Raw genomic sequence first — 25785 nt, 5'->3', positions numbered from 1 at the left:
CATCAGTTTGGAACTAACTTCTTTACCTTCATCAGGATACCACTTAGACCGAAAACGCTCCTGTCTTTCCGTTGAGCAAGAAAGAGAGCATCAATGACGAAAATCACATCCATAAGTTATGTGATGTAATCTTGCCAATTTTTCTACCTTACCCTTGGTTAGATTCCGAGAGATTTCGCTCGACCGATTCTTCGATTTCTTTGCACAGGATGCCGGCTAGATTATGTATGGGTACCACAACGGCGCCTTTTTCTGCCGTGAAGCAGTAATGTGTAAGCATTATTGTGTTTCGGTCTGAAGGGCGTCGTAGCTAGTGAAATTACTGGGCAAATGAGACTTAACATTTTATGTATCAAGGTGACGTGCGCAATTGTAGGGCCGCTCAGAGTTTTTGGGTTTTTCAAGAATTCTGAGCGGCACTGTATTGTAATGGGCAGGGCGTGTCAATTAACATCAGCTGAACGTCCTGCTCGTCTCGTACGTTATTGTCATAAAAAACTTACAAATGATTTTTCTATAAAGTATCAATATAGACAAGTTCTACTCATCTGCTGAATTTAGGTATAGATGCAATTTTCACAAATAGTCTTTCTATTCATTAAAATGAATATTGCTAAAAACTGTTATTATGAACCATTAAAACCTTGTAAATTATCAATTGGACGCGATCATTAAACTTCATGTTTGGGGTATTTTAAATCGAACGAAGATTTTTATCAATGCGTTTATATCAATATCAAAAACTCAACCGAGAGCGTGTAAGAAATATAATCCATTTCTCTGTAATTATGCAGGATCAAATTTAGGCTATTTCTCTCCCTTGAATAGAATTACCAGGGAATATAATAGTCATCACGATGAAGTCGACATATTTGATCACAACTTACATAAATTTAAAAAATATATTAAAACGGTTCTTTCAAGGGATCCCGGGATGACCTCAATCGTTATTTTTCGATATTTTGTGTAAATTTATATTTAGATTGTATTGGCTTAATCTAATTGAATAGCATGTCATTTTCGCCTATAATTGAGGCATCACTTACCATGTGAATGTTATTGTTTTTGTATTATACTGTGTTTATATTAGTGTATACCTTGTTGGCGGAATTTAAATAAATAAATAAATAAAAAATTATCTTTCAATAGGTTGTACCGTTCACTCTCACCACGGAGCCCCCGATTGAATCCTCGCCGGTATGACGAAGAATCGATTGACGGATGAAAATAAAAAATACGCGTGCGTCTCGGTACGAAATGATAACTTTAATTAATTAACGTTGAACTATTTAATATTGATATTATTTAACTTGCGAAAGGCTTAGGTGTTTATTAATACAATTCTTTACCCCCTTATTCATAATGGTCCGCTAACTTTAAACAGCCGCTAACGAGTGTTTTTTCTCTTTCTGACTTAGGTCATTAGAAGAAGACAGTGAGAATTAGCAATGCTTTAAGTTCGCAGACTATTATGAATAGGGGGGTTAATATTTAAAATAGAATTTGTGTATGTACATTATTAGGATCATTATTTAATCCTATAAAAGTAACAATTGGTTAGAGTGAGAGAGGAGGAGTCGTTACGAAGCAGTTTAGCCTAACATAAGATGTTATCACTTCAAAACTATTCTTAATAATCTTAAACTAAAGATCGAATGTGCAAAGCGGCCGTAAGATGATATGTATGCTAACATCAGGCAGGTCATCTTCTCGTTCCGTCCCACCCTCCCATTGGTGGAACTGCACGTTGAGATGAAACCCGACATAATGGCAAGTTCACACTGCGGGTGCAGTGAAAGTCGTGAGAGATCGCGGGTTCAATGTTCGGGCTGCGAATGTGACAACTGTACCGTGTAATGTAGGACAGGCGCGTGCTGCTGTCTACCATAGACTTACAATATACTAACGTATTGACCGACTGACAGCTTGATACTGCGTAACCGATTTTTGTAGTGAAACTTCTTTATCCACGTATGAGAGAAGTTTTATAACTGCAGAAGGGGTTGGTAATTTCAACGCACTTAATAAAATTGAAATATCTGTATTTTTTTATGAAAATAAGGGACGAGACGAGCAGGACGTTCAGCTGACGGCCGCTGATACGCCCCGCCCATCACAATGCAGTACCGCTCAGGATTCTTGAAAAACCTTACCAAAACCTTACATTCTGAGCGGCACTACAACTGCGCTCATCACTTTGAGACATAAGATTAAGTCTCATTTGCCCAGTAATTTCACTAGCAACGGCGCCCTTCAAACCAAAACAAAATAATGCTTGCACATTACTGCTTCGCGGCAGAAATATGCGCCCATTATCTAGCCGGAAAGCTGTGCAAAGAAGTCTCCCACTGGTGGCTGCTCCTCTGAGCACTCCTCGTGTTAAATGCGGTCTACCGCTCTCTCTCTTCTCTCTAGAGAACCCACATCTCTACGCAACGCCAAAGAATCAAGGTGATCGGAGATGATCGTCGATCATTCGTGCCCCTCTTCGTTGTATGCGGTCAAATGGAACTAATAATATATAGGTTCCATTGATAATCCATAGAGAACCGTTATATCTTAAAGGCCATCTTTCAGAAATGTAGGGTAAAAATAACTGATATGGGATATGTTGATATATATGATCACGGGCAAGGCTTGTAATTGGAAAAATTAACGGTTATTAAAGGTCTATATCTATTATAATAAGTTTATTGACACACTTTTACTTAAATTACCACAAACTAGGCATTTCCTGTACTATGGGTACAAGACAACGATATATTTTTTTAATTACTAACTGCCATCAGTCGGTAACGACTATAATCAGTTCCGTAGAGTTTGGTTAAACGATTTGGGTTTTGGAAGCCATCGCCCCAACCAGCCCTTATTCTAATGAGACTTGCTTTCGTTTTAGTCTTCTCATGGCTTGAGAGGACTCGAGCAGTTTAGTAGCCAAGGGATTTGGGTGAGGGGCTAGGCGTTCGGCGTAGCGTCTGGAATGTTTTTTTTATTTCTTCCTTTATAGTGGGCATGTCCAGATATTTATATTTCTCGTCATTGCGAGCAAACCAGGGTTCATTTACTACTGTCCTCAAGATAGCGTTTTGTGCACTTTGAAGACATATTATGTTGCTGTCACAGGCAGTTCCCCATAGTTGAATGCCATAGGTCCAAAAAGGCTTGACGACTGCATTGTATAATCGTAGAAGTAATTTGTTTTCTATGGAGAGAATCGAATTGAACGATATATTTAATACAGTATACTTACTTAAACATACATAAATACATATAAACATCCATGACTCGGTAACAAACATCCATATTCATCATATTTATAAACCTACCGGGATTCGATACCGAGACCTCTAGCTTAGTAGTTAGGGTCACTAACCATTCATCTACATATATTGTGATGTGATTGTCTCTTCTCTCTCTCAATGTTTCCTTACTGCCATAAAAAAGATGTATATAACGGAAGTACCATTGCACAGAACGTAATCAAAGGCATTATTTAAATTTTAAACCCACGATATGGCGCAGAGTAAGCAGTATCACGTGAGCGTTACTGATTCGCTACGATTGTCCAGTTATCATAAGGCGGGTCATCGACCCATCGCCCACCTTTCCGCGTGTAAACAAAATATGTATTCTTGTCTAAATTTATATTGGTGCATATGAGAAATGATTCAAATCAAATTATATTAAAATTGATGTAGAAATCTTAGATCATTAACGGCCGTTCCGAGATAAATTACTACCTTCTACTGTCAATAATCTGAAGCTGTCCCAATATACCCGATAAGTCATTCCGATCGCCTTGTATTGGGACGCGTAAATTGCAAATTCCATACAAACTGCTGTCGATGGTAAGCTATAAGTCGTTCCATTGACAGGCAGCATGTACGGATAAGGTGAGTTACCGTCGATAAATTTATTGGGACAGAAAAGTCAACGATAGTTACGATTTTTATCTCAAGTAAGAGATAGATTGATTATTGGGAACGGCGCTTATACGACTAGGTAGACTATGACAGGTGCTAACCTCTATTATCAGCAATTCACGCACACTTACACAAAGTATCATACAAATCGCGCGTGTAAGACGTAACTTGCGACGCACACTAAACTAATATTCCTGGCCTGTTTTTATCGGTTGTCTAACAGCAAGAGACACTATTTACGGCCGTTTTTATTAACGTATCTCTAGTTACGGATAGATTGCTATCACCGTTTAATGACAAGATCTTATCTATCCATAGTTATATCCAATATAGTTATATTGTTAGTTATGGTCAAATGCTATTTGTCGATAGGTTATTGAAATGTTTGTAAGCGTAGAAAGAGAGATTTATCTACCTATCTATCCACAGTTTAACTTACTGTTAAACTTTGGATAGATAGGTTATTGAAAACGGCCGTAAGACGTTTAAATTATCTAAGGTAGAAATGTATTTACTTGACATACATACATATACATATATAGAAACATGAATAGTTCACACACATTGTCTAGCCTCAAATTAATCATAGCCGGTACTGTGAGGTAGGTACTGTGAGCGCGAACAACGATATATTTAAAACAATTAACAAACTGAGACATACATAAATGTACATATACCAATGACTCGGAAACAAACATTCATATTCAAGATTCATTCATATACAAACGTTTGCAGATACTTAGGATCTTGTTTAGAACTAACCTCTATTTTGAGCAATGCACGCACACTAACACATAGTGTCATACAAATCGCGAGTGTAAGACGTAACTTGCGACGCACACTAAACTAATATTCCTGGCCTGTATTTATCGGTTGTCTAAGAGCAAGAGACTATCTAGACGTATAAATTATCTAAGACAAAGTCTGTAATATTATTTGGGTCACGTATCAGACCTTTATATATGAGGTTTTGTTTTAATATTTTCCAAAAATAAAATAGCACTGACAAAATCTAGTACTATATAATATGATATATATAAATTACTCAAACAGTAAGCTTTTGTCCCGATATTTTTAAATAATACGTTCGAACAAAACTAGTTGAAACTGTTATTAAACACAACGCACGAGCCGAGCGTAGCGTGCCGCGGCAGCTACGGCCGAGTGACTGAACCTGTGCTCATTACTAGCACGAAAGCACGCTTTTTTTGAGCATGTCTCTCCGTACCTTTATGGACGATGCGGTTCAGTCACTCGGCCGTAGCTGCCGCGGCACGCTACGCTCGGCTCGTGCGTTGATTAATAACAGTTTCAACTAGGTTTGTTTGAACGTAATATTTAAAAATATCTCACTAGTAAGTTTGATGCTCATATCACATATTTTTGAGGATCATACGTTATTTCTACATAGAAGCTAAAGACCAGTAAATATCGGTATGAAATTGAATAGCATTTTTTCAGTTCAGTTGCATTTATTTTCACTCTGATCACTGATGATGGTATAAGCCTTTGTAAATTCGCATCCGGGACTCCTAGCTCAGTAGTCAATGTCACGAACCACTAGGCTATGGGGCGTCAAACTCAATATATTACACCTAAATATCTAATATATAAAATTCTCATGTCGCGGTGTTTGTAGTTAAACTCCTTCGAAACGACTTGACCGATTCTCATGAAAAAAGTGCATATTGGGTAGGTCTGAGAATCGGACATATTTCATCCCCCTAATTAAGGGTGGTCCACGCCAAAATTTTATATTTTTGATATTTAAAAAAAAATACAGACAACTTCAAATTTTCACCCATCTATGATCAACAGTTACTTTTGTATCGCGATTTTAATATCAGCAATACAACGTTTGCTGGGTCAGCTAGTGTATCTATAGAATAGCACAGAATAACTAATATTAGTACCGACAATAGATTGAAATGTGACAACAGAACTCCGCTTGCTTCTTCCTTTACGTTCATTCGGCTAAGCGTATTCTGCGACGCAGCGAGAACTCTTGCGTTGCATAAAGAATAAATTTGTTCTAGTTGACGAGTAAAATGAGTACTTAGAATTAGTATGAAGTAGCCTGATATATTTTTACAGTACTCGACACTTTTAAAAAATATTTAAATACACAGGGGCAGTTTCTTTGCAAGCTGAGGTGGTTTTATTTCTCGGCATTAATTAATTACCCATTATAACCGTTTAAATATCTTTTTTTAATAGTCTGGATGGTTACAATCATATAAATAAGGTTCACAACGCACAAATTCAATTAAATGATCTGTAATTGCAACAAAATTAAGAATTTGCTATAAAAAAACATGCACGCATCGCGCAGATATCTGTGCGGGCGCTACGAGACGCAGAGCAGGTCAGACGCATGCATGCTGTGCCGTACGTGTTTTCGCCGCGGCGTACAAAATCTTCTCTGCACTGTGCTGCGTGGAACTGAGTCATCCTCATCTGTGTCTCTGCATACGCTTAGATACTCTTTATATTCATGTGCGCCGGTACCGGGTACTTTCGTTTCCACCTTTCCTTTTTTCAAAACGTCTCTAATTTGGATATTCTACGAGGCCTTTTTTTTTATTTATTTAATTAAATTGCGTAACATGCGACTTAGTTACTAAATAAAATTGTAGTAGTAAATAATTATCACATTATTATATTTATCTCATTACCAGTGGGAGGCTCCTTTGCACAGGATGCCGGCTAGATTATGGGTACCACAACGGCGCCTATTTCTACCGTGAAGCAGTAATGTATAAGCATTACTATTTTTCGGTCTGAAGGGCGCCGTAGCTAGTGAAATTACTGGGCAATGGGACTTAACATCTTATGTCTCAAGGTGACGAGCGCAGTTGTAGTGCCGCTCAGAATTTTTGGGGTTTTTCAAGAATCCTGAGCGGCACTGCATTATAATGGGCAGGGCGTATCAATTATCATCAGCTGGACGTCCTGCCCGTCTCGTCCCTTATTTTCATTAAAAAAAAATTATCACATGCACCTCGTAATAAGGCATAGCAATGAACGACAGAGGGGCAGACATTCAAATATATTTTTCCTCTAGGTATTCATTAATAGAATAGTAACATTTTTCCAAAAGTAGCTTTTTCAAACAGCTTATGAATTTTTTAATATTGGTTTCGGCTTTTAAGTGTTCTGGTAACTTATTATAAATTTTAACTGATATTGGGTAGGGACCGGAACTGTATAACCTTCCGCGACCGACTTGATCGCACTTGCCTTATGTATTTGAATAACCATTCCTTCTTCATTCCTTCGTTCCCTGTGGCCAAACCAATTAAACAGACGAACAGTTAATTATAAAATCGCATATAAAACAACGACCAAAATACCATATCGTTTATTAGATAACAGAAACATTCCAGCCGAAGCGTACGTCGATAAAGTGTTATACAAGATATAAGTGACAAGTGACAGGTGCCAAGTGACAGAGACTCGGTGCCAATGTCGTGACGATGCAGCGGCAGTTGAGCAACGTGAGCATACAGTCCTACCAGGACTACCAGCCGACCAGGAGATATGGTAAACAATTAAGTGTATTACAAACACTTTTGTGACTCATGTGAGAAAAAATGGCTCTGACACCTATTTGTCCCACGCTGCGGCGTAGTTCAGAACTCTTAGATGAATAGCGCCCACGTAAGGGTGATTATATTATTGGTGGAATGAGCTTCCTTCTGCGATGTTTCCAAGATGATACGACACGGGTACCTTCGATAAAAACGCGTACACCATTCTAAAAGGTCGGCAACGCTCCTGTGATTCCTCTGGTATTGCAGGTGAATGTGATGAAAGAAAAATAATAGCTTACCGGCAACTATTACTAGCTTAGGTGTCCCTCATCGCTTGTCGATCAAACTTCGGTCAGTCTGTTCCAACTGTTTTAATTCTTCTTTTAACATTCTATGCTACCAAAGACGCGGTGGAGTGGATTTCTGGTGAGTCAGAAATATCTATGTGTTTTTTTGCTAGAAATTTATTCAATATATTTCGCAAAACAATTACTCGAAAAATTGGCCCTAAGCTTAGGCATCCTGAATTTGTTTCGATGAGAAATGTGGTGGCAAATATTAATGTTTATAAATATTCGGTAGAAACCTAATAAAAATGGCTTTGAATTTTATTTTTTGATAAATAGAGTAACGGCGAACAAAAAACTAACGAAAATCTCTCTTTTATTTGAAATGATATCAAATGTCAAAAGTTTTCTATTCTTATTTTTTCCACCACTTCCGAATGGGTTGAGCTTTAATGGGAAGAAGTGGCAAGAAACTCATTGCCACTCTTTTAAATCTAAATTACAGCTGAAGCTGAATGAAATGGTGGATCGTTTTTCAAATTATTTTAATTACAGGTGATGCAACAAAAAACTCAAACATCAAATACACAATGACTTACACGAGTAAATTAAAAAAAAGGCTTTTGTTTGTTAGCTCTCGTTCGCTTTTGTTCGATATATAAATATGTGGACCCGTTTTAAGGTACATCATTTTACTTAGCTTAATAATTGATTAAAATTGCCAATATATTGTACATTTTACTCAATCTCATGTATATTATTTAATCTTATATTTTACTTTTTTTTTATAATTTTATACATATTTGTTTAAATTAGTTTATTTTATAAGAATTGGTATTATATACTTTTTGCTAAATATATTATTTTTTCCTTAATCGCATACAAAGACGATTTGGATGAAAATGAAGGTAAGAAAGAGTATTTATATAATTGTCGTTGCGATAATAAATTAATGTAAATTTCAAATAAGAGAATTTTAGAATTTTACTGGTACAAGGTTCAACCGGGCCGGATTGTATGTATTACTCTGTGCGAATATTAAATATTTATTGGTTAATGCCAGGCAAGGAAACTGTTGAAATTTTGAGTGTTGAAATCCTTCTTTTTCTATAATTCAAACCGGTTAATTTCGAAAGAGTGATCTGCCAAATAACTCGGCTGGATGAAACTGTTATTAACCGGTTTATTGATGAAATTGATTAACCAAAAACCGCATAATGATGGTTAAAGGTAGATCAAAACCGAAAATAGTGCCAACGCCAACAGTGGCACTTAGGAATTATAACTCTGATTAGAAATCAACAAGAAGTTCTATCATTAGATGACGTATTAAAATATCCATATCAAATTATATTCACAGCTGTAAAAAAGTGCGAGGAACTTGGTTCCTGGGTTCCACGATGGATATTCTACTTTATGATTGCTTCAAACTCTCGGCGAGTCTTGGGCAGTACGAGAGTGAGGTTGGTGCGCTCATGCAGCCTCGTCTCGCCTCGGTATCGCTCCGCTTCGTGTCGGCTTTCCGCACTCGAGTCAAAGGACGCGAGCGGGCGAGGCGAGACGATCAACCACACACTCGCGCTTGCTTATCTGTTGACTGGTGAGAGTAAAGACGCGTGCGATTTTTTATCGTGACCGAGTGGAGTCACGATCTCTGCACCTCTTTAAACCAAACTTTTCGGCAGCCTCGGGAAACATATATATCATTCTATTAGGAGTAGCATCTAGATGGTTATCAAAATTGCAGTTGTAAACGTTTAACAAAAGACGAGGTTTGGTTTTTATAAATCTTGCAATTAATTGAGATTTGTGAAGTTCAAAGTCTGTGAAGCCTATATTTCATTAAGGAAAACTGTATTTTTATGCAGGGTCGCAGTATGAGCCCGGGGGCTACGCCCAAGCGGTTCAGCAGCGGAGCAACATGACGCAGCGGGAGGATGCCCTCAAGTTCGAGCAGGGCCGCATCAAGGCTCTGCAGGAGGAGCGGTTGCACATCCAGAAGAAGACCTTCACCAAATGGATCAACTCTTTCCTGCAAAAGGTACATCTATTTGTCAATGTTTAACCTACTACTTTGTGACCTATACACCTTCCGTCTATCTAGGTTGTTAGTCTTGTTATTAATGTTGTTACAAGTAAAATACCTTTAGAATCCCTGAAACACAAGCTTTACTGACGCTCCTAGGTTAGACTACAGCTTGGGAAAGGACATAGGCTACATTTTATCCCGGAAAAATCCATGGTTCCCTCGGGATTTGTAAAAAACTGAAATTCACGTCGATGAGCTGTAACTATTCCAATAGTTGGTTTAGTTTGCCATAGGAATCTTCCTCGAAATAAATATTATTTATAATTTAAATATAATAATGTAATTTTACGTGATAACGTCATAAAAAACACATTTTTATACGATCGTTTATATGAGTCATAATACCTTTTTAGTCAAAATTGTAACATAACATATTATTTACTGCACTCGCCGACCGATGCTACTTTTTTTTTAAATCAAATAAGAAGAATCGTCATAAGCCGAGCGCTTAGGCCGATCGTGCCTCTCTATCGCTTGCACGCTCGGCTCACCGGGAACGTGACACTTTTTCGTCCATGCAGCCGGCGGCGTTCATCGATTTACAAGACGTTATAACGTCAAAATAAAGTTATAACGTCAAAATAAAACACTTCTAGATAAAACAAGTGTGAGGTAAGTTCTGCAATAAATCAAAGTGGGAGATATTCTTGTGGAGTCACATATATGTACTTACAAACATGGTTCTGATTAAAACGTACGTGTTAAGGCTAAGCAAATGACACACGCCGATAACTATGTAGGTGTGAAACAACATGGATGACACAACGCTTGTGTCATTTTCCGGCTACTGAGATACAGTACTGCGCTGTGTACACGATCTGACCTATAAGAGCAAGGCTTTTGTTATATCTAAATAAAGGTCATACCTCATTAGACCCACCGCACCGCTCCGTCGTTCGTTGTCGACAGTAAACATCCCTCGATCCATTGGGCACACGTGAATTTCAATGCATCATGCACAGTATAAGCATGCGAACAATAGATGGCCACTGAGCATTTCACTCGCCGGTCTCGATGATAGATTTCGGGCGAGGCTTAACACTTTAACAGCCGACCGTTATAAAGGCGGCTTTCCCTGGTACGCCGGCGTTTTTTGCCGATATTCTATGACTCATAAAATAAAAACTATCTGTGATATGTCTATTATTCTTTTTTTATATGTACTATTGTTCTTTATATTTTTAGGGATGAAATAAAAAACATTTGTAATAAAAAATAATATTTATGAAAAAAAATTAAGAAAAGAGGTCTAAAATCGAAAAAAAAAAAACTCCAACATAAACAATCTTACATACTTGAGCTAATTATGTAACGTAATTTTTTTTTGTGTGGAATATTTTGAAGCAGGGATAGTAGCACAGGGGAACATTGCAGTCTGGGCAGTAATAAATGGTCTCTTTGCGCCCCCTTTTTCCGGTTTCTTTTTTTAAAATGTCGGCACACACTTTGCAAACTCGTGCGACTTTATCTTTCTTTTCCGAGCTTGGAATCCTCTCCATGAAGTGCCTGCCGACGAGCCTCGTGCTAGTCCCGACAGCATGTGGACCACGGGAGGGTCCTGCTTCAGCATCTGATGCAGTTTCCACCAGCTGTTCACCACAGTCCATCAGAAACTGCGAGAATCGCAGGCGGCGTCGTTGTTCTCTGGATTTATTGTATAAAATGTAAGCGTTTACCAGAGAACGCGCTACTAAATTGAAAAACTTTTTCCCTGATAGAAGTTGTTGCATGTCTGCCGCCGCGACAGCGGGTGGTCGAGCGCGCTCCTGACCGAACGCGTCCGCCGCGCGATCTCGTTCTGCCACGAAGTGTAGGTCTCGAGCGACCCCGGCTCCGTCCCTGGTCTGGTTCAGATACGTTTTCTGACATGTCAGCATCATCATTTACTTCATCTTGGACCGATACCACCCCTTGTAAGTCTTGAATTACCTCTGGAGAGAGAAAACACTAATAAAAATCTATACGTCGCAAAAAGGGTATATTTGAATAAAAATACAATAATAAAATACAATAATTTACCTTCAATTTGAATTTCCGGGTCTTCCTCAATGTCTGAGTCAACATCATTTACCAAAGCATCAAGAATTTCTTTAGAATCGAGCCGGTAACTGCGCCGAGCGGAAGCCATTTCGCGCCAAAATGCAAGGACGTACTCTCACGTTAGTGGCGTGGGCGCACTGGCGACGCGCCGTGAAAGATCGCTTGTCCTGTCTCCACCCCGCACCTCCCGTCGGTGAATCATACATGTGTGCGTAGATAAAGAGTCATTCTACACCGGGGTTACACGCCATTCACGCACCGGGCACGTGGTATTTAAACAGACGATAGGAAAGTCAAAGCCGTACGGAGTACGTGATCGGCGTACCGAGTTGATCGACACTGCCCGTACACAGTACGTGATCGGCTGTTAAAGTGTTAACAGTAACCCTACGGGGTTTATTTTCTGAGCGCAGATGCATACAATAAAGGTCGGCAACGCATCCTCTGACCCCAGGTGTTGCGGTTTTTTACCACTTTTCGTCACGTCAGCCTCTTGCCCGTTTGCCTCCTCTCGAATCGTCAGGTTTTTAAACGGCGCTGACGCTACGCCTTATTTATCTTATTTCATTCAATACCAACAACTAAAACGCAAAGCACCTTTAAAGTTTTCACTTTAAAAAAAATCGTTCACGTTAAGCTTTAGAATTCTTATTAATTATCGAATTACTACCAATGGGAGACCTCTGGTGTTTATTGTGCCAATCATAATGTTTACACGACGAGCAAACATAAACGTGTTATGCCTACTACTCGGCTAAATTAGTTATTCTTGTGTGGGGTGATGTATATGCTTTTACAACAAGATCCCAAAAAATGTTCAAAATATTACGTTATTCAAAAGAATTGTTAAAAACGTTTGTGTGGTTACTACAACATAAATGACTAACCAGCATAGAAACCTACGTGTTACCAGGTGGTATGTGATCACACCACCCACTCTCTTTTATAATACCAGAGGAATCGCATGAGCGTTGCCGATCTTTTAAACGGTTGTACACGATTTTTTAAGGTACCCATGTTGTATTGACCTGAAACACCGCACAAGGATGTTCAGTAAGTTGAACGTGGAAGAAAGTTCCATGAAAACTGCTCTCTAGAGGAACACCTGACATATCCGACGACGACCTGTATAGCCGAGTAGTTAGCGATCCTACCTACTAAGCTAGAGGTCCCGGGTTTGAATCCCGGTAGGTGCAAGCATTTATATGATGAATATGGATGTTTGTTTCCGAGTCATGGATGTTTAAATGTATTTATATATGTTTATATGAATTTATGCATGTTTAAGTAAGTATATTGTATTAAATATATCATTGTCTTGTAACCCATAACACAGGCTATAATGCTTAACTTGGGGCAAGATAATTTGTGTAAAAAGTGTGTCAATATTATTATTATTTTTATATCCAGATGGTGGGGATGATATTCTAATTTGTGACGTGTCGTGTGAAGGTGGAATTCGGCGTCAGAAATCAAGTGAAACAGCTCAACGGAACACTCCCCGTGATAAATACTGAAAGGCACATAATGAAGCGACGGCCTAGCCGTTCACAGATCTGCGGTCAAATGTTTCGAGGTGATGATACTGGAGTTCGCTAGACCAGAGATGACAGCAATGCGTTAGCTAGTGGTTTAATATTCTATATACTAAGGAGATAATGCCCTCAGTGCCTGACTGTTTACGACTTATCTATCAAAATCGGTTACAGCGACAATAGAAAAAGCACAGTTATTTCGGTGCCACAGGTTGCATCGCTAGGTTAGGTTTGGTAGTTTCATAGAAATATTAGGTGATATACTTCATTGTGATATTTGTTTGATTATAAATAAATTAAATTACGAAGTCGCAGACAGAAAATTGTATATGACACGTTGTATAACTAGGTCAAAATACGCTCGTGTCGTCGCTAACTGCGATGCAACCCGTGCCACTCGCGATTTTTGACCCTCTTTAAACAACTGCTGTATAGAATACTATTAAAACTTGTATATAAATTGACATTTATAAAATTCTAGTAGTCTATTCTAGACATATCATATTGTGTTACAAGAGGCTTGGTAGCTGAAGTATGATACAAATGGTCTGGCTGACCAGCTAACGTCAGGGTGTCGAATTTGCGTGACGTCGTAAAAATTCTCTCCGATAATGTTTCCCTAACGCGCCAAAAGATTTATAACTTCAATAATATAATATGTGTGAATGTATTTCATTTATTTATTACAAATGGTACTTGAAGGTCGTGTCGTGCAAACAGCGCAGTAAAGTGTCACAGTTATCGGAAAATGACACAATCGCTGTGTCATCCATGTTGCTTTAGACCTACGTACTGTATGACGTCAGCCCGCAGCGAACAAGCTTAAGGATCACTTGATGGAAGGTGCCGCCCTGTTACCCGCCTCGATCACATTTGCACAGGATGCCGGCTAGATCATGGGTACCTCAACGGCGCCTATTTCTGCCGTGAAGCAGTAATGTGTAAGCATTATTGTGATTCAGTCTGAAGGGCGCTGTAGCAAGTGAAATCACTGGCCGAATTAACTTAACATCTTGTGTCTCAAGACGAGCGCAGTTGTGGTGCTGCTCAGAATTTTTGGGTATTTCAAGAATCCTGAGCGGCACTGAATTCTTATAGGCAGGGCGCATCAATTACCAACAGCTGAACGTCCTGTTCGTCTCGTCCCTTATTGTCATAAAAAAAAACATTTACAAAAAAACAATTTAGGTTTTTTTATTTGTAATATAATAAGTTTGTAAAATTATAAATATCCTACTTAATATCTTCCCTTTCTTGGCGTGCGTCTGTGCAGAATGGGATGTCGCTATACCAACTTAATGGCTTAACGACCAACTCTCTGTTATCCCTACTTAAACCTTTTTTTTGAGATATAACCTTTAGTTGCGAATCTAACCGGCAGCTAATAGTATATAATATACTAGCTGATGTCCGTCTACTCGTCCAAGTAGATAAAGGGTTTTTAAAAACAATAAGCAATTTGTAATTGAAGATCTATTCCAGTTCCGGTTCCTGTTATCGCTCCCGTTCCGAACATATATGAATCTTATTTCGAGGAAGATTGTTATGGCAAACTAAACCTACTATTGGTATAGTTATAGCTCGTCGAAGTGAATTTCAGTTTTTCACAAATCCCGCGGGAACGATGGATTTTGCCGCAATAAAATGTAGCCTATAACCTTTTCCTCCTCCGGCGTAATAGCGTAACAAACTTACATTCACATTTATAATATTGAGTAGGGATTTTGAAGTTATTTCGTAATAAGTTTTAAGTACTTACTGATATTTTGTAGTTTAGTATATTTTTATAATTATTTGCACGTTAAAACCCGGTGGAAATACGTAAGTCGATCAATACCTAGTTGTGGCCAAGGCTTGTATAGTACTATTCTTAAATAATAAAAATAATTTTAATAATGTCTTAGCAAAAAAATTATAGTAGTGATTTTAATAGGTAATCCGATATCACTTTAAAAATAATAAATTGTTTAGTTGCCATATAGCGAATTAGTGCACTTTTTCGGACGTTATATTTAAATCGCGAACGATTACAAGCATGATTAATGACAGTAATCACGACCATCATCCTTACACAAACAATGAATTCAAGGTCTGAAGGTTGATGCATCCAATATACGATAATTTATATTTATACAGTTTATTATTTATTATGTTTATATGAATTAACTTATATTATTTAAACACGATTCATATATTGGATTCAGATATTAAAGCGATTGTAAAATACTCTATTGATTGAAAAGAGAGACCGTTGAGTTTCTTGTATGTTCTTCTCACGAACTCTAGTTTTGCCGAACTTATGGTAAATTGAGTAGTTAAAAAGTAATATTTATGCTTACTATTCAAAAGGGCTTAGTTTAAGCCTAATTGAATAAATTTTTCTTTTTTTTTACTTTGATGGAGACACTGACGCTAATTTTCTCAAAGCACTTAACGATGGACTCAGCAACACCATAGATGTGTGGCGGTATACTCCACAGTGCACTTTTCAGGGAGCTTTCTTCCACGTACTGCAAAGCTGTGGAATGAGCTTCCTTGTGTGGTGTTTGCGGGACGATACGACAAGATACCCCTTCAAAAAAAGCGCGTACATCTTCCTTAAAGGACGGCAACGCTCCTGTGATTCCTCTGGTGTTGTGATTTCAAGAGAATGTGAGCGGCGGTGATCACTTAACATCAGGTGACCCGTACGCTCGTTTGTCCTCCTTATTTCTTAATAAAAATAAAAAAACAATGTCATCTGCATAATCCAACCTTTACGTTGCTGAGTTCAGCGATGATATATTATATAACTCACGAAATACCTTTACACTGCATGAAGCCTTACAAATTGGCTAAACCCGTCATGATACAGTTGCGTACATACGACTTAGAATAATACTAATTACAAGCTTACAGACGACCTAAATTGTCTATGCGTTACCTAGTGGCTGACTGTTTACGACTTATCAATCAAAATCTGTTACTTTTATTGATGTAGGCGTTACTTTGCGGAAATCTATAATTATACAAATGATTTGAGTTTTCTTTGGTGTAAATTGACAAATTTAGTCCCATCACCTTTGTTGCGTACCTCTTCCGAGGGTAATACGTCACAATAGCCGACCAATCACAGCGCGTCATTTCATGGGACGAGGGTATAAAATAGCGGCTTCCGGCTCACTTGATTCAGTCTCGTGCCAGATTTTGGCGAGATAACACGTCCTGAGGAGGCCACGTGTAGAGGCGAAACACGTGTCGAATTGTTTAAAGACAAATATTGGCGGAATTAACACTTAAGAAAACTCAAAACATTTGTAAAATCTGTTATATTCATAATTGATTCGCTCTCCTTCTCTATCTTGCTGTATCTCCGTTAGAGGTTTTCTTCTCTCTCGCACAGCTTTACTAAATACTTTACGAAATATTGTTTAATTTTTTGTTATAATAATAACAATCCATTAACCACGTAAAAATAAGTGTAATAAATACATTTCTGCTTTTGTTAACGATTATGTTATGTTATGAATCCGAGCCTGAGAGTTGAACAAGACATATCAAGATATATGAAGATTACGGCACTCGAACAGTTGGCTCAGTGGAAGAGCGCTCACACGGAACGCGAGAGGTCACGGGTTCGAGTCCCGCATCGTTCATAAATTTTGTTTTCAAATTTAATTTGTGTAATTTATCCAAGAAGTGAGGGTTATCATTTAAAAAAAATAACAAAAGCAGAAATGTATTTATTACACTTATTTTTACGTGGTTAATGGATTGTTATTATTATATCAAAAAATTAGTATATTGATGGAGATATTCCTTAACAATGGACTGCATTGCATTTATATTCTTAGAAGCTAAAAATAATCTGCATCACATAACTTTTCTTTATAATATTAATACTAGCTGACCCAGCAAACGTTGTATTGCCGATATTAAAATCGCGATACAAAAGTAATTGTTGATCGTAGATGGGTGAAAATTTGAAGTTGTATGTATTTTTTAATGCTGACTCATAATCTAAATTTTAACATTTAGGGGGATGAAAAATAGATATTGTCCGATTCTCAGACTTACCCAATATGCACTCAAAATTTCATGAGAATCGTTCAAGCCGTTTCGGAGGAGTTTAACTACAAACACCGCGACATGAGAATTTTATATATTAGATTCAAAATGACTCACTGCACCCCCATTCGAACAAAAGAATTTATATATTTAGGAAACCTACGAGTTCAGAACGGCTTCGGCTCGGCGTGGGACAAGTAGGTGTGAGAGCCTACGATAGCGCGCGGCTACTAGATTACTTACAGGATGTTCCGAATTGATATAATGGAAAATTAATTTATTCAATATTTTTTTTAAGATTACAGTTAAGTAGGTGCCCGTGCTTTTATTTGATGCACTACATTGGCTTCATTAAATAAACACACGCTGTATGTATAGACAAATACATTAAGATGTTGACGACGAGTGAAGTGCGGTCTCCGCTATCGACGATAGTATAAACAATAACGTAATTAATTAAATAGCGGCTTACTAGTATCATTAATATTGCAATGCTATATATAGCGGTGATGTCAATAATGCACTCGAAATGGGAATAACAAGTTTATCTGTGCAATTAATAGGACAGTTCGGACTTGACCGAATCAAAACAATCAGATAATAATGAAAATTTATTGGCTCTTAACTCGTCGTGTCCGCGGCAATAGTACTATCTATGCCTACAATCTAGCTTGACAATATGTAGTCTGTAATTATGTCTGTTCAGTTGGTTTTGCCATATATGTGGAAGGTACCAGTGGGTTGCTCCTATATGCACAGGAAGCCGGCTAGATTATGTGTACCGCAACGGCGCCTATTTCTGCCGTGAAGCAGTAGGTATTTGTAAACATTACTGTAATTCGGTCTGAAAGGCGCCGTAGCTAGTGAAATTCCTGGTCAAATAAGACTTAACATCTTACGTCTCAAGGTGACGAGCGCAATTGTAGTGCCGCTCAGAATTTTTGGGTTTTTCAAGAATCCTGAACGGCACTGCATTGTGATGGGTAGGACGTATCAATTACCATCAGCTGAATGTCCTGCTCGTCTCGTCCCTTATTTTCATAAATAATATATATATACAGATTACAGAGAAACGGACAAATAGACAAAATATAGACAAAAATTCTGCGCTGCCCTCATCCAAACTATCCCGGCGATATTGACCAGATCATCGGTCATGTGGGGGTTTACCAACACTACGTCGTCCGATACGTGGTCGCCATTCGAGGACTTTACTGCTCCAACCGATATATCTGTCGAGCTATGTGATCTGCCCACTGTCACTTCAGTTTCGCAATCATTTGGGCTATGTCATTGGTTGTCCTACGGATCTCCTCATTTCTGATTTCATCTCGCAGGGAAACTCCGATCATAGCCCTCACTATTGCCCTATGAGCGACCATGAGCATTCTCATCAAGACCACAGTTAGCGAATATGTCTGCGTTTATAGTTAGATTGATAAAAATACAGTAATTGGCGTTACTGCTTAATTTCTTGCTGAAATAAAGTAATTTTGAAATTACGAGACGTATACCTACCGTTATTATAGAAGAGAATTCAAAAATATGCCTAATACGTGCTGTTCATATAATATTGTGGATTGAAATGTCTGCTTTCTGTCTGGTTCTGCGCAGGCTACCTAAAATTATATAATATTATAATAGACTTCACAGCCTCATACTCTATTGATCTTAGCCAAAGTAAGTTGCCAAGAACGTCCCAACCTTGGCGACACTTAACTTTAAATTTATGAAATTTATCTAACATTCAAAGCAAAAATAATGTGGAAGTTTATCCGAGTACTTTCGAAACTAATGTTTCTTCATAAAACGACTTAAGATTATATTAGTCAAAGTGAAAAAAATTAACATCTGTTGCTAGACATATTATTCTGCATATTTTCAGCTCAGAAGTCATATTTATTACTATCAATCTTACGATTCAGAAAAATGAAAATAATTTCGTTATATGATAGATAATGAAATCGATTTTGATTCCAACTACCTAACTGATTTACCCCTACAAACTACAATAGGTACATGATAGGCTACACTCTACACCAAATAGGATATGATTTAGAAGATGAGCTGGGAGTTTCTTATCAGTTCTTCTCCTCATGTCAAAGACCCTTTACGAACTGATATAGCTTCAAGACGTTTACCAAGTATCGTTGCAATATGTCATATTATTGTCACAACCTATGATGGTGATAAATATATTTAATTCTATTTCTAATGAAGATGTTATGAACGTTACAGGCGCGGATGGAGGTGGAGGATCTGTTCGCGGACCTCGCGGACGGCAGACGGCTGCTCAAGCTGCTGGAGATCATCAGCGGGGAGCGGCTGCCCAGACCCAACTCGGGCAGGATGAGGGTCCACAAGATAGAGAACGTTAACAAGTCACTCAGCTTCCTGCACACCAAGGTATATGCATGATTTTTATAAATACTTTTATTTTGTACTTTTATTTATCTTATTTATTAATACCTCATGTTTTATCGGTGTGGGTTCCAACTAGTTTCGGACCATTCGGAGGTCCTTCGTGAGTGTAGTGGGTTCGCGATAACGTCCCACCTCTTACTGCGGACTTGTGCTCGTAGTGCGCGGCTGGACAGGGCGACACTGTGTCAGTATTGGGGGTGCAAAAAATGTACTCTCAATGTCCACTACGTGATAATCGGCACTATGGGTCTTATTGCGAAATGTGTTTAGTTAAACTGGTTTCCAAGTAGGAGGCAAAGCCCAAACCTTGTCTCTATTAAAATTAGGTCGACATTTTTATGGCAATGGCAATTTCTATATATCCAGCAGCTTTATTTATCGCGAACATTCTATTGCGAGCCAATACTTTCACCCTATCGAACCTAATATAATGTGATGTGTTCCGACACAAAACTCCGGTTTAGGGCGGGCTCTGCCACTGCCGATGCACTTTAATAATTTAATACTTACGTTACGTTACTTACATCCTAAAAGTTATCAAACACATCAAATTATTGATAAAAATATTCTTATTGAATTAAAAATATTCTTTTCCGGCAATATACTTCGGCTATTCAAACGCGCCATTTTGCGCGGGGTTTCTGTGACGTCGAATTTATGATTATTAAAAAAATAACATTTGAACTACATCTACGTGTCATATACCCTTTTTATTGATATAGGCGTTATTTTGCGGAAATCCATTGTTATCCAAATGTTGTGATCCTTCTTGAGTGTATATTCAGCTAAGATGCTTCTCAATCAATTTCCATCCATAATTTGGCGAGTCAACATCTCCCTCGGGCAGATGGCGAGGATGGCTCGTGTAGGCAAAATTCGTGTCGATTTTTTTTTGTATGACAGTAAGGGACGAGAAGAGCAGCACGTTCAGCTGATGGTAATTCATACGCCCTGCCCATTACAATGCAATGCCGCTCAGGATTCTTGGAAAAAACCAAAAATTCTGGGCGGCACTACAAATGCGCTCGTCACCTTGAGACATAAGATGTTAAGTCTCATTTGCCCCGTAATTTCACTAGCTATGGCGTCGTTCATACTACTACATAATAGTAAAATATTAATGCTTCACGGCAGAAATAGGCACCGTTGTGGTAGCCTTAATCTAGCCTTCATCTTGTGCAAAGGAGCCTCCCACTGTAAATTGGTTAAAGACGAATCTTAGCGTAATTTTCACTCAAGAAGACTCACAACATTTGGTACAACAGATATTTATGGTATCGCCAAGTTAATGAGTGCATTTGTAATATGAGTCCTACTTTAGCACAATAGACAGCACGAGTGATACAATGGCTAATTAATTATATGCAGTTGAATACAATACTTTTTATACGACAATGGAATAAATAAAAATATATTTATATAGGTGCAGATATAACTTAATACCGGCGCGCGAAATAGTTGGCGATAATTCACGTAATTTCAAAATTGTGATAGGTTCCGATCCTAGCCAAGTTTTCTATTATTTCCTTAGAATGTTAACTGGCCGAAGCCGCGCGTCCCCGAAGGTCGCGCGAATTTACCAATATTGGTCTGCCAAGGTCTGTCTCACTCCCCGTGTAGGTATTGAAATCGCAAGTATACGCGGCGGCCTCTTCACAGTAGGCCAGCCAGTAGGGCTGACTCACGCGCGATCTTTGATGTCACACACTTCACCGGTCCGACTGATATTTTAAATATGGAAAAACATAAATAAAGCAAAGCATATGAAAAGTGATTATTACTATAATGAAATTACCATTCATAATAGCTTCCTATTTATTTCCTATATACTAAGTAAGTTCGACAACGAAAGAATATTGATTGAAAATTACGATTACATACATATTTACATTATAGAAAAAACTGAGCTATTTTTTTAAGATGACCTTATACTACCTAAAACTATATTAGGTAAAGAAGTCAACCCTAATGTCGTCAGAAGAGGTAAGTGTCACGGAATAGAAAGAGAGGCACATTCTAGGTGAATAAAAACTTTGGTTAATAGCGCTGTGCGATCTGAATTACACCTTATTGTATGATCGCAAGAGTTTCTTTTCTTTTTTTGATTTTGCTGAGTGAGACTTCCGTACTTCTACTATTATATATTATTTGCTACTAAGAAAAGAGTTATTTATGCTCTATTCTATAATGTTAATAGTTATCAGCTCAACCGAACGTCCAATTTTGCAGGATACTCATCTCCAAATAATTGCCGTTCGATCTTGATACCAGAATATGCATCATACGATTTCCCTAAATCGCAACGTAACTTCATAACAATCGAATTCCGAAATTATGTGAAGTTGCTTATATCTTGCACAAAATAAAAGAAACTTTAGTCTTAATTCAACCTACAAAAAGCGACGAAGATTCAGATTACTTGACATCGCGACAATTGGCGTTAGAACAGCTCTCGTTTCTCTTTCACTCCTCTCGTGACACATACTCTTTCCTTGTCTTTCCGTTCTTTCTTACATCGTCTTTGGTTGTATTTGTATGATATTGATTCTTTAGGCGCGTTCAGCAATCTTTGGTAACGAATTTAAATTGTGGGATCAATTATTTACCGACACTTAACACACAATTACCGACACCTAATTGTGTCATAGGCTTTCTTAAAACGCACAAAACAGGAATAGAACAATACGTACTTTAACTTCATATGTAGAACGTCCGAATCAATGCACGCACACATACACGTGATTTACACGGCCGCTAAGCAATCTTGGGAAGGCAAAACTATTGAGTATCACGTCGTACGCCGGCGAGACTGATCGCTGTCCGAGTTAAGGCGACACTAAATGCAAGCGACCTTGAGCGATATGAGTTCACGGCTGCCGGCCCGCCATCTATGTAACAAAGCCAATATTTTCAAAATTCTTGGGTGGAAAACAGTTTATATGCATACAATCCTCGTTATTCACTACTAATCTGAATAAATGAACCTACACAAAAAAGTACAAGCTATAAGAATAACTTTTCTGAGAAAAGTACCAAAAAAATGCGTAACGCCATGCCAAAAAACTTGTTTAACTTCAAAGAAAAGTGGTAGTTCAAAAAGGCTCGGCAGTGTTAACTATAACCAACAGCAAGCATTAGCAACCTACAAATAAGACTGAATGATATGTGTAACAGGTTCATTTAAGTAGTGTTCATAGCTCGAAATGCTATACTTTCACCACAAAACTTGTCTAAACACCTCATGTTTGCGTGTTTTCTGCTTACTCTTCGCCTTAAATGAGGTGCGTCGCGCCGTCGCTTCGCCCAGACGTCGGTTACGCCCGCTGAGTTACGCTACTGTCCTATTACATGTCTTGTGACCTGTCCTTCTTAAGTAGCAATATATTTTAGTACCTATAACATACTTGATGATATCGAAACATGAAATTTTATATGTAGTTTATCAGGCAGATTGCGATAGCTAACAGATAAGCGCATTAAACATAGATGTAAATATATACGTTTGTATGACGTTATTAGATAAAACCTACTTGGCTAAATATTATGTGAAAAAGGATTTTAGACGGCGACATCGCTTTATACCATAAGTGTGAGAATTTTTTTATTTTTATGGGCTATTCGAGCCGCTGATGTTAATTGATACGCCCTGCCCATTTACATGCCATTACAATGCAGTGCTGGTCAGGATTCTTGAGAAACCCAAAAAATTCTGAGCGGCTCTAGACATAAGATGTTGTCTCATTTGCCCAGTAATTTCACTAGCTACGGCGCCCTTCATATTGAACCACAATAATGCTTAGACATTACTGCTTCAAGGCAGAAATATATGCCGTTGTGGTACACATAATGTAGCCGGTATCCAGTGCAAAGAAGCCTACCACTGGTAGTTAGTTGATAACACAGAAAAGTAGAACTAAGGAATTGTGTCTCGATATTTTCTACAAGGTATACTAATTTTTTTTCTTTTTTTTTTATTGAATAGGAGGACAAACGAGCGTACGGGTCACCTGGTGTTAAGTGATCACCGCCGCCCACATTCTCTTGCAACACCAGAGGAATCACAAGAGCGTTGCCGGCCTTTAAGGAAGGTGTACGCGCTTTTTTTGAAGGTACCCATGTCGTATTGTCCCGGAAACACCGCACAAGGAAGCTCATTCCATAGCTTTGTAGTACGAGGGAGAAAGCTCCTTGAAAACCGCACTGTGGAGGACCGCCACACATCGAGATGGTGGGGATGAAATCCTAACTTGTGGCGTGTCGTGCGAAGGTGGAATTCGGCGGCAGGAATCAGGTTAAACAGCTCTTCGGAACACTCTCGCGGTCAAATGGATCGAGCAGATACTGGGGTGCGCCTGACCAGAGATGACAGCAATACTCCATGTGAGGCCGGACCTGCGCTTTGTAGAGCGCTAGAATGTGGGCCGGGCCGGCTTAAAGTATTGCCGTGCTCTATTGATGACGCCCAGCTTCAAGAGTTTTGTATTTTTGTAAAACTTCGAGTTTTTAATCATCTTTTTGACTGGTCTTCTGAACCAGGGTTAGATACTTGCTACTATAGACTTATTTACTTAGAACAAATTCATTAATCACATTATTAAATAATATATTAAATATATTGTTCGTCGTGGGTTGCTTATTTTTATTAGAAGAAATGGAGTGTACTTGACTGCCGAAAAAGAGTATAATTTTTTTATTTTTTTTTAAAAGGTACTTTTTTGTACTTTTTGTTAACATATTTAACAGTAAATAGTTGACTTTTTACTGGTTATGATAATGGGTTTGCATAATATTACATGACTGTCAATAGTCTAGCTAACATTATGTAAAAAAGAGTATTATAGCATACTCTATTAGTTTTAGGTTATGGAGTTCGCCTACATGATATGTACAATACTCAATAATAATTAAAATAAAATAAAAAATACTCTATTTTTGAGTACGGTTGGCAACCCTAGTGGCAGTATAACTATCTGTTGGTATGTGAGGTATAAGTCTAACCAGTACTACCACCACATCTATAAATGAAATGATTTATTTGTATGAATCGTGGTAACATAGTTGTTAACAATTAATTGGTGTACAGCACAATTCGTCAATATATCGGCATACAAATATTTGATTGTCAATATTGGAATTTTATATTTATACGTCATTAATACACATTACATAGCTTTAATTCAATAATATAATATAAAATAAACATTAGTTTGTAGGTACCTCTCAAAAAATTACATTTAAATACTAATATTTTTGGCTAAAGAATTCTTTTAAATTATTAAAGCATTTATCTATTAGCCATAATTTTAATTTTTTATGCATTAATGTTGTAGGAATCTTTCTAATATTCTTTGGAAGGTGGTTAAAGACCCTAATACATATAACATTTGTGTTATTTTGATGAACCGCTGTTCTACAGTGTGGCAACAGAAGGCGAGTTGGATCTCTTAATCCTAATATGGAATAGTCCTTTGCTCGTTTAAAAAGTTCACCATGTTTTTTAATGAACATACAAATATAACTATAGTAGAACCAATAGCAGTGCCGTGTTCGTCATCCTTCTGTGAAAATAATGCAGTTCAATCATCAGTTAGTCTCAGTCTCAGCCGTAGACAGAGCCCAGTTGATTACGAAACTGAAGTGACAGTGGGCAGGGCACATAGCTCGCCTGACTGATGGTCGTTGGGGCAGTAAAGTCCTCGAGTGCCGACCACGTACCGGAAGACGCCGGTTTAATAGTCGCCCCACAAGATGGACCGACGATCTGGTCAATATCTCCGGAATATGTTGGATGAGGGCAGCGCTGGACCGATCGCCGTGAAGATCTTTGGGGGAGGCCTTTGTCCAGTAGTGGACGTCTTTTGGCTGAAATGATGATGAATGATTGCAGTATTTTGATTTGAAGGGCGC

The 25785-nt window shown here is 38.1% G+C and overlaps 1 protein-coding gene across 5 annotated transcripts in view; it reads left to right on the top strand.

Annotated features, from left to right (window-relative positions):
* LOC126973432 (spectrin beta chain) overlaps positions 1–25785 on the top strand; it is a 152340-nt gene that overhangs the window by 28654 nt on the left and 97901 nt on the right. For 3 of the 5 annotated variants that reach the window (XM_050820694.1, XM_050820692.1, XM_050820690.1), the window contains exons 2-4: positions 7292–7466; positions 9612–9784; positions 19693–19860. In XM_050820694.1, the coding sequence (XP_050676651.1) occupies positions 7400–7466; positions 9612–9784; positions 19693–19860 (408 nt within the window). In that variant the 5' untranslated portion in view covers positions 7292–7399. The remainder of the gene's footprint in view (positions 1–7291; positions 7467–9611; positions 9785–19692; positions 19861–25785) is intronic. The other 2 variants (XM_050820691.1, XM_050820693.1) reach the window with 2 other exon arrangements.

The sequence above is a fragment of the Leptidea sinapis genome, chromosome 29 (assembly GCF_905404315.1).
Source record: "Leptidea sinapis chromosome 29, ilLepSina1.1, whole genome shotgun sequence".
In the NCBI taxonomy this organism is placed as follows: domain Eukaryota; kingdom Metazoa; phylum Arthropoda; class Insecta; order Lepidoptera; family Pieridae; genus Leptidea; species Leptidea sinapis.
Note: the sequence above shows the minus strand (reverse complement) of the source record. Positions and strands in the feature narration are given on the sequence as shown.